Source organism: Ailuropoda melanoleuca, chromosome 4 (genome assembly GCF_002007445.2).
Source record: "Ailuropoda melanoleuca isolate Jingjing chromosome 4, ASM200744v2, whole genome shotgun sequence".
Classification (NCBI taxonomy): domain Eukaryota; kingdom Metazoa; phylum Chordata; class Mammalia; order Carnivora; family Ursidae; genus Ailuropoda; species Ailuropoda melanoleuca.
The window spans coordinates 124,071,211-124,087,762 of record NC_048221.1 but is presented as its reverse complement, the minus strand read 5'-3'; the positions used below and the strand labels follow the sequence as shown (position 1 = coordinate 124,087,762).

Below are 16,552 nucleotides of genomic sequence, written 5' to 3'. Positions count from 1 at the left end.
GTGTAGGCCCACGTCTCCAATCTCATTTCCTGTCTCTCTTCCCTTCTCACTAAGCTATAGCTGCATTAGCCTTCCTCTGATATTTCAAGTATTTCTAGCTTTGTGGTCTTTGCACATTTTTGTTCTCTTTGCTTGGAAGGTATCTTGGCATTCACTCCCCTCCCTACAGCGCCTATGTACCACACACACACACACACACACGCATACACACGCATGCACACACACGCAAATGCACACTGCCACATATAGATTCTTTATTTTCTATTCCTTTTTTTAGGTATTTGCATATAAAGGCACAGATCTTAAGTGTCTAATTAAATGTATTTTTACATATGTATATACCCATATAACCACCACCCAGATCAAGGTAGAGAATTATTTGTGGCACCTCAGAAGGTCCCCATTCAGTCTCTCTCATCAAACTACTATTATGACTTCTTTTGATATAAATTAATTTGTCTGTTTTTGAGCTTGATATAAATGGAATCTACAACAGCATGTTCTTTAGTGTCTTGCTTCTTTGACTCACTATAGTGTCTCTTATGTTCCTTATCTGTCTTCTCATCTTCTGGGACTCAGCTGAGTCCTTAGAGAAGCTTTCTCTCACCACTCTGGCTATGCACACTCCCTGCCCCATGTCCTCTTGCAAAATACCCTGCTTATTTCCTTCACGGTATTTAACACAACTTGTGATTATTCCTGGTTTTCATGCTTACCGTCTATCTCGCAATGGGCTGTAGACTTGGTTAACATAGGGAACATTTTAGTCTCATTCATTGTCTTCACTGGGCCTAGCAAAAATTTTCCTGGCACAATCATAGGTACTCAATCATAAATATTTGTTGGCTTACTGAGTGAATGAATGAATGAAGAATGAATTCTGCTCTATTTTCTGACTTGTACTGAAGTAAAAAAAAAAAGTTCTGAAACTTTCTAATTTTTGGCAAAATGTTATCTTAAGTAATTCTGATCTTACTAAGATTTTATGAAAATTTTCTCTTGTGGGAAAGATAGACTAATTGTCATAGATGATAAGACAGAATTCTGTACCCAAATAAAAATTATTAAATGTACTAAGAGCAATCTTGAGGGAAATGTTTAGAAGTTCTGTCTTGATCAGCATTTTTACAGAGACTTTGGTGTGATGGCACTGTTACCAGCATGACGAATTTACATGCTAAGATTTTGGAGAGGCATAGCTGTTACCTTGCATAAGTGAGTCTGAATCTGAAGAGATCTGGAGAGGATAGAAAAATGAGTTGACTCTAGGAAGATGAAATGTTATAATGGTATATGTAGAGTCTTGTACTTAGGCTCCAGCGGTCGTTCTCACATTAGCATGGAGAAAGGTGGCTTAGCAGTCTAACTGCGCAGTCGTATTTAAGTCTGCAGAATGATTTTGTTGCCACAGGAAATTAATTTGTTGAGTATCAGAGGAATATTGAGGAAGAGGGGCTTATGGTCATGTTCTTTCTGCTCATGCACCACATGAGAGGTTTCTTATGCCCTGGAGCACATGTTTGTATTGGTTTAACAGCAGATTGGATTGACTGGAACACAGGTTGTCAAACTAAAGCCCTCAGACACATGTTTTTGTGAGTGAAGTTTTACCGGAGCATAACCGTGTCCACTTGTGTACCTGTTTTCTTTGGCTGCTTTCTTGCTTCAGTAGTAGTGTTGAGAGTTTATTACAGAGACCTTATGGCCTGCAGAGCCTAAAATATTTACTATCTGATGCTTTCCAGAAAAAGTTTTCCAACCTCTGGTTTAAAGTACAAGACTTAGATGAGGAAGAAGATTGAAAGAATGGCAAGAGGAGCAGCAAGAGGAACATGGGATGTTTAAGCAGGTGAGGAGATGTAGGTGTGACAGAGAGAGCGCCCTTCAAATAGCTGAGGCGCTGTTGTTTGGAAGAAAAATTGGACCCTTGTCTGCTTAACTTTGTAAAACAAAATGAAAACAGGATAGAAAATATGGGACAAGGGAGGATTTTGTTAGTGTATAGAAAGTTGGTTTAACATGGGTTGGGTTGCTTCTGGAAATAGCGAGTTTTTTGCCACCAGAGACATTTAAAAAGAGGCCAGATGACTGTTTTACCTGTTTGCTTTGATGAAGGTCAGGCATGCAAGAACTAGACATCTTCTGAACTCCTGCGATTCTGAGATTTTTTTTTATAATTTTTATTTTGTTATATTAGTCACCATACAGTACATCCCCAGTTTTTGATGCAATGTTCCGTGATCATTATTTGTGTATAATACCCAGTGCACCATGCAATATGTGCCCTCCTTAATACCCATTACCGGCCTATTCCAATCCCCCACCCCTCTCCCCTCTGAAGCCCTCAGTTTGTTTCCCAGAGTCCACAGTCTCTATTGTCCACAATAGCGATTCTGAGATTTTGCCTTGGAATGATTCTCTCAAACCCAGGCTATGGTTTTCAGGCATTTCTCCAGGGCACTAGCGTTGTCTGGCCTTGCAGATTAGAAATCAAACAAGTCACAGTGGGCCTTATCAGTGGATTATCTACCTGGTTAAGGTGTTCAGATATATACCATTCCAACAGAAAATAAAAATATATTTAATAAGCTTTAACAAATACCTGAATCTAGCTTAACATCTTTTAAAGTTTATTTTTTATTTGTTTTTTCATGCATGTGGAAGGTTTGAATCATTCTTTTTTCTTCCTATTGATTCACAAGAAAGTTTTAAGTTTCTTTGTTTATACTAAGTGATGTGTGATCCTGAAAAATGCTCAGGTGTGTAAGGCTAGAGCACAAGAGTGTTCTTTAGGGTTATTGTTTGCTACCTTCTGTGATCTTATATTACATTTTCTTGCTGTACTTGTGCTTAAATGTGAAACGTCCGTTTAGGCAAACTGACCTTCTTGTATTTAGCTCTGCATTCTTTTCATACTTCTGGTCTCCTGAAGTAGAAATTTAGAGGTGAAACTTCAGAATTTAAAAAGAGGAGCTTGTCAAATGAAAATACTGTCAGGTAAGGGCCTTCTTTTAGATCTAAGTTCAAATTATGGAAAACTGCTGAATGAGACTCATTCAGCAAACATTTGAATTAAGAACATTGTACTTTGGACACCGTATTAGGTATTCATGTGATGTCTTAAACAGTTTCCTTCTGATTTGAACTTCTTACAACTTTTGTACTTTGCGGTAGATTGTGGGCTTGAAATGTGTGGTTTCCTCATTTATCTGACCCGCTGGCTACGTCAGGTGGGTCTGGGTGCTGACTTCTGTGAAGTGGAGGCCAGGGTCCTCCCCCTTGTCATTGGCAGCTTTTAGAGGCTCATACTAGTTCCATGTCCTTAGGTCCAAAGACTTAAATTAAATCCAAGTAGTCCAGTCAGCTGAGGACCCCTTCGTTCTGCAGAGGTTCAGATGTAATGGTATCTATCATGTGGAATGGCTTTGTAACCTGTGGGGAGCTGTGCAAGTGCAAGTTGATTTTAGAAAGGACAGTAACTTGCGTTTCAGTAGAGTCTGGCCTTGGCTACACAGCCTGTCCCGATGGCCAGCAGAGGCGCACTGAGTTCTTCACCATTTTCCTCCCACTGTCTAGTTCAGATCCACTGTCCCAGTTACCCCATTTCAGGCAGAATGGGCTGGGGAAATGGAGGCACTCAGACATGGAGTCTGTTGAGTCATTTGACTTACTAGTTAACTGCCTTTGCTAGCAGTATTTAACATTATTTCTATTTATTTACTTTTTTGTTCCATCACACTTTGGAGTCTTTAAACACTGATGAGAAAAGATTTCCTGCATATTCGGAAGAATTCAGGAAGAAGTTTTGACCTTTAATGATGACTTTTAAAAAATTAGATATTCAAATGCTATTTTATGTACATACCAAGCGTTACTATAAAACACAAAACTTTTTTTCAGACATTTGACTATTGTGATGTTTAAATGTCAGCTGGAGTTAGGTAATATTCCCACTCTTTGTAGTGGGAATTCTCCCTTACCAATTAAGTATCTCTTCCTCCCCACAGCTAGTGGAGTGCTTCCGACATGCCGGGTACTCCAGTGTATGTGTGTCTGATGAGTAAGTCATTGACGTGACTCTTAGAATTATATATATGTATATATGTATAAGTACAGATATTTGTTAAAATTTCCTTTGAATTTTTACTAAATAGCTCAATAATTAGGGAATAAATTGGATTACCACAGAACCCTAACCTGTCATTGTCTTCCTTTGCTTATTTATGCAGTCCATTTTCCGGCTGTAAAGGGATCTGTCATCCTTTGGTAGTTATCTGATACTTACATAGCACTTACCCCGTGGGCAAGGTACCACTTTAAGTGTTTTGCACCTATGATTAATTTACCTAATTTTTATGGCATTTGGTATTTACAGGTGAACAAACAAAATATCTGATACTTACATAGCACTTACCCCGTAGGCAAGGTACTACTTTAAGTGTTTTGCGCCTATGATTAATTTACCTAATTTTTATGGCATTTGGCATTTACAGGTGAACAAACTGAGGCGGAGATTAAGTAACTTGCCTAAGATCGCACAGCTAGTAAGTGTATTGGTAGTATGAGGAGGTTGAGAAAGTCAGTGTTTGAATGTATACAGTGTGCACATTTTGGTCTTGCATTGTAAGTGAGCAGTATAAATTTCTCTACTGAAACCTTGTAACGTTATAAAAGTTGATTGAATGAGAAAAAGAAATCTGGATGTACTTGACCGGTCTTTGTCCCATTTATGTTGTTCCTTCAGTTTTGTTATTTAGATGAGGACATCATGTAAGTAGACATATTCTCTAGGTTATTTTGTAATATTATTTTCACTCCAGGAATACCTTTCTGCTTGCTAGTGTGCAAGGATAACAGAATATTTTCTTTCATTTAACAGTACAGTGCTGTGGATACCAATCCGCTCTCTCTGTATATCATGCATCCATTTTGGAACACTATAGTAAAGGTAAGACGATGAATAGACTTGTACTTATGTTTTAGTAAGTTTTAAATATTTTACGGAGCATTATGGATGCAACTGTTTGTTTAATAAGGTATCTAGAGAAACTAGCTCTCCCACCCTCCTTTCCCTTAGTCCTTTTGATTTATCTTGCTGTTGGAGTATAAGCTTATACTGTAGAATTTATCATTTTATAAAATGAGTTTACAATTTTTCTTAAATAAAAGTAATGTTATGATTATAAAAGTTTGTTGCTTATAGAATTATTTAAAATATAGAAAATAGAAGATGCTTATTTTTATCAACTGGACATTATGGTTTACATTTTAATATATATAACATACATATGTATGAACTTTCAAGTTCATAGCTTTTATTATGACTTAAGTTGCATCTTGTGTAGTGGCCAGAGAGATTCCTTTACTTTAATTATTTTGTAATTCTTTTGAAAAAAAAAAATAGGTATTTCCTACTTGGCTGGCTCCAAATCTGATCACCTTCTCTGGCTTTCTGCTGGTTGTATTCAATTTCCTGCTTATGGCATACTTTGATCCTGACTTTTATGCTTCGGGTAAGATTATTACTTTAATAAAACATTTAAAATGTCTAAATAGAGAAAAATGAGATGTGGTTATTTTCTGGTTCTATTCATATGCTTGTATTTTGGGGAAGTTTTGGATACTGTAAGAGTATGTAAAATGTTAGGAATTGGGTGTAAAAGCTAAGTTGTGTTTTTGCAGTCTGTTATGGATGTTTTATTAAATTCTAGAAACGGACTTGGCTACTTAATTTAGAAATGCTGTCTAAAAAGCAATGAGGTTTTGGTAAATAAAGAATAATTGGATTTGTAAGAAGACAGAAAATTGGGATTATGACACTTTGCCTGAAAGTGAATATGAGCAGGGTCCAACATACTTAACAGTTTCAGAAATATCCCTTCTTTCCTTGTTCTGATCATGCAGGAACCCCCCACCCCCTTTGTTGAAGGGAAGGTGATCTCTCTTTCCCTCTGCCCAGCATCCACATTTGCTTTTAATAATTCCGAGTTTCCTCTGAAAGTGGTTCTTAGACCTTAAATGTTGATTAAAGTTTATAAGGTCTTAAGAACCTCATTGGAAGACAGAGGAAAGAAATGCTTTTGGAGGCAGTTGTCAGCCTCCTTCCACCCCAGACTCTAGTGTCTTCTTTCACATCTGATCCTGTCTTCACGTTCTCCCTCACCCTGTTTCTGCCCCAGGCCACAGGACAGAATCTGGCTGTATTTGGGATGAGGGGGGATAAGTGGGAGATAGAATTTATTTTCTTTGCTCAGCCAGTTAATGGAGTCGAGAGAAATGGAAAGATGGAGGTAGATGGATATTTTTTGTATCCTAAGTTGGAGTATATATTTTCCAATAAGAATACTTATAAATGACATAGTAGTAAGGAGTTTTAGTGTTATAATTCATCTGTGTTGTGGGTTTAGCAGACTTTGTGGACTGACCTGGAGAAATTAACAGTCACTGAAAACATTGTTTTTGTAGAAAGTTCAGATTTTCAAAAACTTAGGACTTGATATTCTAAAAATTCTGAATATTGGAACTATACATATGCCTATCAATTGAAATTTTAAGCCATGGTTTCTGTATATGTAATAAAATGGCAACTTTATGAAGATCATAAAGTATGACATGAATAATAAGATTAAATTTTATTAAGCATGGTTTGGATATTAAGCAGTTTTTAAAAATTTGTATTTTAATCTACAGAACATCCTCAAAAGTTTATTTTGTAACTAGAAATATTTTTTCTGCCTATTCTAACATTATTTACTTAGTTATTAAGAGAGCTAAAAATATATAAATATTATGTATATTTCCCCAAATCATAGAACCTAGAGGACCAGGTAAACCATCTAGTTCTGGTATATTTGGTAAGTGGAAGACAGGAAGGGTTAAATGATATATTCATGGTCACACTGCTGGTTGAATACAGAGCCAGGACTAGAACCCAGATCTCCTTATTCTCAGTCGTTCTATCTTAGGGGGAAATAGTGAGGTCCAGACATTTCAGAATGATTCTGATGCCAAATCACCCAGTGGAGGTGACCTGTCTATACCCAAATGAAAAGGTCTTTTGTTTAGCTAATTAATAATGTAATGAGAGAATATAGATTGAAGGCTTAATATATGTTTGAAGGATAATTGTAAACAACGAGGATCAGATTAAACACAAGCATCTTTTAAGTTCCAAAAATATTAATTTTCATTCTTAGCACATAAGTAATTTTCGAGTAAAGATGAACAATCAGTTTTGAGTTTCGATTAAAGCTCAAAATAAATGCCTGTTGTTTGTGAGGGGTTGGGCAGTTACTTCTTTGGTTTTGTCAGTTTACTGATACATTTTAATATCTACCTAATTCTGCATTGAAAGTATATTTTAATGTACTTGAACTTTAATTTAATAAATAGAAATATTTCTTACTGGCAGTGTGTGGTAAGGTAAGAACGCTTGTATTTTGTATTAAAGCCTATGTTGCTTTCCTTTGCAGCACCAGGTTACAAGCACGTCCCTGATTGGGTTTGGATTGTAGTGGGCATCCTCAACTTCATAGCCTACACCCTGGGTAAGAAATTGGCAAATACTCATATTAGTCAATGGCTGGTGAATCTGTCAGCAGGGATAGCCATCCACTAAGTTAATATTTTCTCCTATGCTTAATTCATTTTAACTTGGGTTTATTCATTTACTGTTCAATTTAAAACACATGTTTTTGAGTTTCTCTATGGAAAATATTGTCACTTGTTGCCTAGGGATGCAAAGAATAAGGTAGGGGTTGGCAAACTACCTCTTGCAGGCCAGCTCTGGTCTGTTGCCTCTTTTTATACGTAAAGTTCTGTTGGAACACAGCTCTGTTTATTCCTTTCCATGTTGTGTAGGCCTGATTTCTGCAACAAAGACAAAGTTGAGTCGTTGCAACAGAGACTACTAATGATGCACAATGCCTCAACTCTTTACTATCTGGCTCTTTACACAAAATATTTATCAACAACTGGAACAAGCTGCCATAATAGAACACAGTGGGAGAACAAAAATAAGTGGGAGAATAAGAAAGTGATCAGTTCTTAGTTGGTGGAGGGGGTGGTTAGGGTAGTCTGCTGTCCTTAGGCTGTACTGTCTATTTTGCCAAGAATGCTTTTTGTTGGGATTATCTGCATGGCTTATCATCCACACTCCTATTCTCCTTCCCTGCTTTTGTTTTTCTCCATAGTACTTAAAGCCATATGACCTGCTTGTTGTCTGTTCTAAAATGTGCATAGCTTTGAAGGCTGTGTATCCAGTGCTTAGAACAGTGCCTAACACATAGTAGGCACTCGGTGTAGAGTTTTTAAATGAATATAAAATAGCAGACCCTGACTTCAAGTTGCTTAGACTTGCAGTCATAAAACCAGTATAATTTGGTAAATGATTAAATGCTGACATTGCAGGTGACCAGAGCTGCGACAGTTTGGGGAAGGAAGAGAGTGAAGTCCAGAAGAATTAGGGGAAAGCTTAGTGAAAAATTACATTTTTAGGCAGAAACTTTTGTACATTTGTTCTTTTTTTTTTAATAATAATTTTTTATTATATTAGTCACCATACAGTACATCCCTAGTTTTTGATGTAAAGTTCCATGATTCATTACTTGTGTATAACACCCAGTGCACCATGCAATACGTGCCCTCCTTAATACCCATCACCAGCCTATCCCATTCCCCCACCCCCTTCCCCTCTGAAGCCCTCAGTTTGTTTCCCAGAGTCCGTAGTCTCTCATGGTTCATTCCCCCTTCTGTTTACCCCCCCTTTCTTCTTCCCTTTCTTCTCCTACTGATCTTCCTACTTATGTTCCATAAATGAGTGAAACCATAGGATAATTGTCTTTCTCTGCTTGACTTATTTCGCTTAGCATTATCTCCTCCAGTCCCGTCCATGTTGCTGCAAATGTTGTGAAATCGTTCTTTTTGATGGCTGAGTAATATTCCATTGTATATATGGACCACATCTTCTTAATCAGTCACTGTTGAAGGGCATCTTGGCTCCTTCAGCACTGTTGGTGGGAATGCAAGTTGGTACAGCCACTTTGGAAAACAGTGTGGAGGTCCCTTAAAAAGTTAAAAACGGAGCTACCCTATGATCCAGCAATTGCACTACTGGGTATTTACCCCAAAGATACAGACGTAGTGAGGAGAAGGGCCATATGCACCCCAGTGTTCATAGCAGCATTGTCCACAATAGCTAAATTTTGTACATTTGTTCTTAAAAATGAGTAGGTTTAAGACTTCTATAGGGTTGGGTTGCCAAGGACAGGGAGGAAGGGGAAAAAGGTGAGAGTGGCCTGGGGGCTCTCGCTTTAAAGGCATGTCTTAAGAGCCTTTTGACAGATATATTGTACCACCTACCTGTTTCTTTTCTTTTTTTTTAAAAAGATTTTATTTATTTATTTGACAGAGACACAGCCAACGAGAGAGGGAACACAAACAGGGGGAGTGGGAGAGGAAGAAGCAGGCTCCCAGCAGAGCAGGGAGCCTGATGCAGGGCTCAATCCCAGGGCCCTGGGATCACACTCTGAGCCGAAGGCAGACCCTTAACAACTGAGCCCCCCACCTACCTGTTTCATGTTCACAATTTTGGCAAAAATCCTGACCAAACATGAACTATTTGTTGCAAAACTGCCTTGAACTAACGTAAGGCAATGTATAAGCTTTTTTCTACTAGTGTGACTGTTCTTACATTTTGCTGCAGAAATACTAATGTCTTTGATCACAGGGTGCTGTTCTAGGTCCTCCTGAGTTGTCCCTCCCCCCCAATAATATGTGGTATATGCCCTGAATTACCCCTCTTAAAAAAAAACAAAAAACAAAAACAAAACCACACCCATTCTGAAACATATCCAGACTTGTGGAGCTGGAGTGGGTTCAGTGAGAAGATGTACAAACCCTAATTAGTATGCAGTCCATAAATTCAGTGTTTGTAATAACTGCCCAGGACTTGCACCGCAGACAGGAATTTAAGCCAGCAAATAATGAGAAAAGACTTTTGGAGATATTTTAGCTACTTAAGGGCAAAAAAGTTCCCAACACTATGTAACAGAGATCTGCAGTGTTTGGGCAGGAATCTGGGATTCATCCTTTCCTGTATTCCTTCAGCAATATTTTTAAAGACCTTCTTTGCCACGAGCTGAGTAGGCACTGGGGATAACACTATAGTGAGCAAGATAAACACAGTCATCATAGGGATTTTTAGTTCCTTGAATCTGAATCTTTACAATTAGCCTAATAGTTAACAAAACTGTTTCTTTTGGGGAGAAATTTTTATGGTTCAGCTGCTGCTGCTGCTGCTGCTGCTGCTGCTTCTTCTTTTTTTCTTAAAAATGTCTCCCCTACTAGACAGTTCCTGAGAGACCACAGGAATGGTATCTTCTTTAGCAGGGTGGTTGGTTCTTGCACAAGCATGCAGAGCCACGCTTCAGACTCTTCCTTTTAACTAAGGTTTCTCATCCTCTCTTTTTCTCTCCCCACACCCCCCACCCCAGGCCCCAGCTCCTCATTTCTGCCCCTAAGTGAAGGTGTTCCGCTGTGCTTTCTCCTTCACTTTCTCTTTCTGCTCCTTCCCTTGGCAGTCCTGATCCTTCCCCCGTGGGGATGATTCCTGTGTTTATATCTAGCCCTCGTCTGTCTGCTGAGTTGCTGGTAAGTACCTTAGGTTGAGTTGCTTGATATTGCCATGTGGATAATTGTGCCGACACTTCAGTTTTAGCATCTAACATTGTACTCAGCATCTTTTCCACCAGTCATGCTCCTTCTCTGGACTTTATTTCCTACCCCTGTCTTAGTTACCCAGACGGGAAATTTTGGAGAGGATCTTTTGGTCCTTCAGCCTCACCGCTCATCTTTTGCTGCATTGCCATTTTTCTTTTCTTAATATCTACCTGCCTCCAGCCTTTCTTTCCCGCTGTATCCCGTGTCAGTGTAGGCCTGCTGATTAATGTGCTCTGTCCAGCCTGTCATTCCCACTGATGCCAGGGGAGTCTTTGCAAAGCTCGTCACTGCTTTCACTCTTGTCACTCTCCTACTCACATCCTTTTAGTAGCTCCTCGTACTCCCTGAAACTTTTAAACTCGCTCCAGCCTCTCTACTGCCCTTTTCACATACTGGTTTCTTTTGGTCTACCTGAGCTACTTGGCGTTCTCTGAATACTCATGTGCTTTTCCATCTTGGTGTTTTTGCCGATAGCACTCCCTCCTCTTGAAACAGCATACTCTTATCTACTGAAATCCAACTCATCCTATATGTCTCCGCTCAGGTTTCATCTTGTCTGGAAGGTCATTCTCGATTGTCTTAGCCTAAAGAGTACTTGGCCCTTTTCTCTACTCTTCTGAGGTTTGGGATGTACTGTGTCTTTAATTACCATGTTTTGTTTCCTTTCTCGGTTGTAAACTGAGGGCACAAACTTAGTTTATTCTGAGATTATTCTTATAATCTTCACAGCATCAAGAGTAGTGCATTGTATGGCTTTAATACATTCTTACATTTACTGAACACCTACTACGTGCAAAGCCTTTTCTGAAAGCACTTACAGTTGTGGAAGTGGTACATCTGTGACAAAGAGACTAATTTCAAACAACATGAAATAGGTGTTAGGACTGAAGCACAGGGTGATTTTGGATCCTAGAGCAAGGAGTGGTTAGATAAGTAATTAATAACTATTGAATATTCTCTGGAGGCTTGAAAATTTGTGGTAGCACAACAACTCAGTTATTAGGCTGATTTGGAGGAATTCAGAGTCCAACTACAATGCTTTGTCCTCAGATCTATAATTGACACCATTTAGTATGATGTGATATATTTTAATTTTAATTAATTGATTATTTACTTTTAAAGATTTTTTTTTTTTAAAGATTTTATTTATTTATTCGACAGACAGCGAGAGAGGGAACACAAGCAGGGGGAGTGGGAGAGGAAGAAGCAGGCTCATATCAGAGGAGCCTGATGTGGGGCTCGATCCCATAACGCCGGGATCACGCCCTGAGCTGAAGGCAGATGCTTAACCGCTGTGCCACCCAGGCGCCCCGTGCAAAGCCTTTTCTGAAAGCACTTACAGTTGTGGAAGTGGTACATCTGTGACAAAGAGACTAATTTCAAACAACATGAAATAGGTGTTAGGACTGAAGCACAGGGTGATTTTGGATCCTAGAGCAAGGAGTGGTTAGATAAGTAATTAATAACTATTGAATATTCTCTGGAGGCTTGAAAATTTGTGGTAGCACAACAACTCAGTTATTAGGCTGATTTGGAGGAATTCAGAGTCCAACTACAATGCTTTGTCCTCAGATCTATAATTGACACCATTTAGTATGATGTGATATATTTTAATTTTAATTAATTGATTATTTACTTTTAAAGATTTTTTTTTTTTAAAGATTTTATTTATTTATTCGACAGACAGCGAGAGAGGGAACACAAGCAGGGGGAGTGGGAGAGGAAGAAGCAGGCTCATATCAGAGGGAGCCTGATGTGGGGCTCGATCCCATAACGCTGGGATCACGCCCTGAGCCGAAGGCAGACGCTTAACTGCTATGCCACCCAGGCGCCCCTACTTTTAAAGATTTTATTCGTTTGGCAGAGAGAGAGAGAGAACACAAGCAGGGAGAGGGAGAAGCAGACTCCCCACTGAGCAGGGAGCCCGAGGCGGGACTTGAGCCCAAGACCCCTGGATCATGACTTGAGCTGAAGGCAGACGCTTAACCAACTGAGCCACCCAGGCACCCCCTACTTTAATTTTTAGATTAAACTCTGAGAAATAGATTTTATTTCTGAAATCTTCAAATTGTAGGAATTAAAGGTTGCATTTTTATAAAAAGTACTGGCTGGTAGCTATCCTTTAGTTAATTAACATTCCTATGATATGCTGACCTGTTTTGTTTTGTGTTTCTCCAGCTTATTAAAGACTCTCCCCATACTGGTACAGATGTTGACCTTTTCCCGTGGTAATGTGTTTCTGTTGCAGATGGTGTGGATGGAAAGCAAGCCCGGAGAACCAATTCCAGCACCCCTTTAGGGGAGCTTTTTGACCATGGCCTGGATAGTTGGTCATGTGTTTACTTTGTTGTGACTGTGTATTCCATCTTTGGACGAGGACCATCTGGTGTCAGTGTTTTTGTTCTTTATCTCCTGCTATGGGTAGTTTTGTTTTCTTTCATCCTGTCCCACTGGGAAAAGTATAACACAGGAATTCTTTTCCTGCCGTGGGGATATGACATTAGCCAGGTGGTAAGTATGTGTTCTACCTTAAATTTTCAACATTGCCATGAATTTTGGGGGCAAGTTTTTGTCATTCTTTCTTTATAGCCCTGCTGCTTTTTTGGCTAGAACTGATTTGTGCTTTAAAAAAATTTCCTTTTTATCTTGCATTATTTCTTGCTTATTTATGAACAATTTCAAACAGAAAAGTAGAATAGCATAGTGAACCCTTACGGCCCTGTTATGTAGCCTCAGCAGCTACATGGCCAGTCCAGTTTCATGTATACCATCTTCCTCGCAGTTATTTTAAAGGAAATTCCTGATGGTATATGATAAGGATTTTACTATATATCTTTAAATAATAAGAGTACTTTTTTAAAAACCATAATCACAATGTCATTATTATAAAAAAATGAACAGTTTCTTAATGTTACTAAGTATTCCTTTGAACTGTTGATTTTTGTAAAGAAAGATATGTGAATATAATGGTTGCTTTTTTGTCTTTACTGCCCACATTTCAATGAGTAGAGATACATGTTTTCTCTTACTTCATAGGCTTGCTATTAACTCTTCCTGCCTTTGAATACCAGCTTTTTGTGTTGCCATTTTGCCCATTTGCACGTAAGGTCCCATTAAAGCATCAGATGTTGGAGTGTGTTTGAAGAAAGTGATTGGGTAGGCAATTGGGTCATCCTATGCCTTAACCAATTCCTGATGTGCCTTAAAGTGTTATAAATTATGGCCAGTTGCTTGCTTTGTTTAGAAGTTAGTTATTTTATGGGATCGTTGGCTGAAAAGAAGATATTTTTAAAGGCAAGAAGATTGCCACAGTATCAATTTTAAGTGTAATTCTTGCTTTTACTAAAGCTATTTACTAGACTTATGCTGCATGCAGCATTATTGGCTCCCCGATCTTTCTAGCTGTTAATGCCTCTGTGTGCTTTTGTCTGCATTTTCCTTCCAGACTATATCTTTTGTCTACATAGTGACTGCGATTGTGGGAGTTGAGGCCTGGTATGAACCTTTCCTGTTTAATTTCTTATATAGAGACCTATTCACTGCAATGATTATTGGTAAGAAGCTCCATGTTGAAGCCTATTTTAACATCACTTTATTATCGAAGCCAGTGTTTGATTATCACAAGCTATACCACCTTTTTCTCTCTCCCACACCCTCCAGCAAGCAGAACAGCCCTACAGCCCTGGTTTCCACCAAACCAGCAAGGAAAATGAGGTTTCTGTGTTTTGGTTTTTTTTGTTTAGCAATGCTATTTCTAGTCAGAAGGAAATAAAGACCAAAATCACATAAACCTTGTGAACTAAGTATTTAAACGAATTTGGACTGTTATAGAGGATCCACATTTAGGTGGACATTTGGTATTGATTTCATGCCTGTCTCAAAATTGAAGATCATTAGGAAGTAGAATAGATGGAAGATAGAGATTACTTCACAATACATCCACTCCAGAAGTTGAGCCTCCATGCCTCTCAGATACTCTCCTTCTTTTGCCACTGGCTAATAGGTAAAGGTTTTTGGTCATGGTAATGTTTCCCTCCTGATTTCAGCCAGAGGGGCTATCTATGGGAGGCGGAGTGTTTTCTGTGCAAAGAGGCAAGGAGGAAGTTATTTGGGTTGTTATTTGGGGGCATTAGGAGTGGCATTAGGACCTCTGTAGAAGTGAAATAGCGGGCTCTTGGCCATTGCTCTGTTCCCTTATCTAAATAGTAACCCCCTCTCTCACTACCAGTGAACCTTGGCAATAGAAGGGCATTGGGTAGAGTTCAGAATCAGCTGAGAAGGTGGTGCATTAGGCACTGGCTTTTAGGCGGTCGTTTGGGCCTTTTTCTGTGGCCCTGGACTACAGATACTTAGAACCCCGCTGTTATCTTCCAAATGTTCATTTTTCATTTTTGGGTTTCTGTATGAACTAAATCCTCTACCTTGAAAAGGCTAGCTATTTTTCACTCCCACCACACAGTGAAATCTTTTGATTTAAGTGACTAGTCCTATGGCAGTATTGCTGCATTTCATGTTTAAATGTTAAATTTAATGATAAGATGGAATCTTCTGGTATGTGAGATATATTTTTGAATGTTAAGTGGGTACTTTAATAGGCACATAACTTTCTTTGTAATTTATAAGTTTATCTGAATTCTTCTCTCTGAAACAAAACAAAAGCCCACGTTTCTTTACAAATGAATAAAGCGGCTTTCCCAATACAGGTCTTCCTCATTTTATTGCACTTCACTTTATTGTGCATTGCAGATACTGTGTTTTTTTTACAGTTGAAGGTTTGTGGCAACCTGTCAGCAAGTCTGTTAGCGCCATTTTTCCAACAGCATTTACTCACTTCGTGTCTCCCTCTGTCATAGTTTGGTAATTCTTGCAATATTTCAAACTTTCGCATTATTATATTTGTTACGGTGATCTGTGATCAGTGATCTTTGATGCTACTATTGGAATTGTTTTGGGGCCCCACAACCCACACCCATATAAGATGGCAACTATGTTAATAAATGTTGTGTGTGTCTGACTACTCCACCTACCTCCCACTCTCCCTCTCATTTCTCTCCCTCTCCTTGGGCCTTCCTATTTCCTGAGACGCAATATTGAAATTAGGCCAGTTAATGACCCTCCAGTGGCCTCTAAGTGTTTAGGTGAAGGGAAGAGTCACACATCTCTCACTTGAAATCACAAATTAGAAATGATTCAGCTAATTAGTGAGGAAAAAAGCCGAGATAGGCCAAAAACCAGGCCCCTTGCACTGAGCAATTAGCTAAGTTTGTAAATGCAAAGGAAAAGTTCCTGAAGGAAATGAAAAGTGCTACTCACTGAATACATCAACGATAAGAAAGCAAAACAGCCTTTTTGCTGATAAGGATAAAGTTTTAGTGGTCTGGGTAGAAGATGAAACCAGCCACAGCATTCCCTGAAGCCAAGCCTAACTCAGAGCAAGGCCTAACTCTCTTCAATTCTGTGAAGGCTGAGAGAGGTAAAGAAGCTGCAGAAGAAAAGTTGGAAGCTATCAGGTTGATTCATGAGGTTTAAGGGAAGAAGACATCTATCGTGAAGGCGCAAGGTGAGGCAGCAGTGCTGATGGAGCAGCTGCAGCGAGTTATCTGGAAGATCTCACTGAGATCATTAAGGTGGCTGCACAAACAACAGATTTTCAGTATAGATGTCACTGCTTTAATATGGGAAGGAAATTACATCTCAGACTTCCATAGCGAGAGAGGAGAAGTCAATTCCTGGCTTCAAAGCTTCAAAAGACAGGCTGACTCTTATGTTAGGGACTAATGCAGCTGGTGACTTGAAGGTGAAGCCAGTGCTCATTGACTATTCTGAAAATCCC

General features: G+C 39.0%; 1 protein-coding gene across 1 annotated transcript in view; it reads left to right on the top strand.

The window, feature by feature from the left end:
- SELENOI (selenoprotein I) overlaps positions 1-16,552 on the top strand; it is a 39,926-nt gene that overhangs the window by 11,605 nt on the left and 11,769 nt on the right. Inside the window, exons 2-6 of the mRNA XM_002913785.4 lie at positions 4,880-4,948; positions 5,405-5,513; positions 7,473-7,547; positions 12,968-13,230; positions 14,165-14,273. Coding sequence (XP_002913831.3) covers positions 4,880-4,948; positions 5,405-5,513; positions 7,473-7,547; positions 12,968-13,230; positions 14,165-14,273 — 625 coding nt within the window. The remainder of the gene's footprint in view (positions 1-4,879; positions 4,949-5,404; positions 5,514-7,472; positions 7,548-12,967; positions 13,231-14,164; positions 14,274-16,552) is intronic.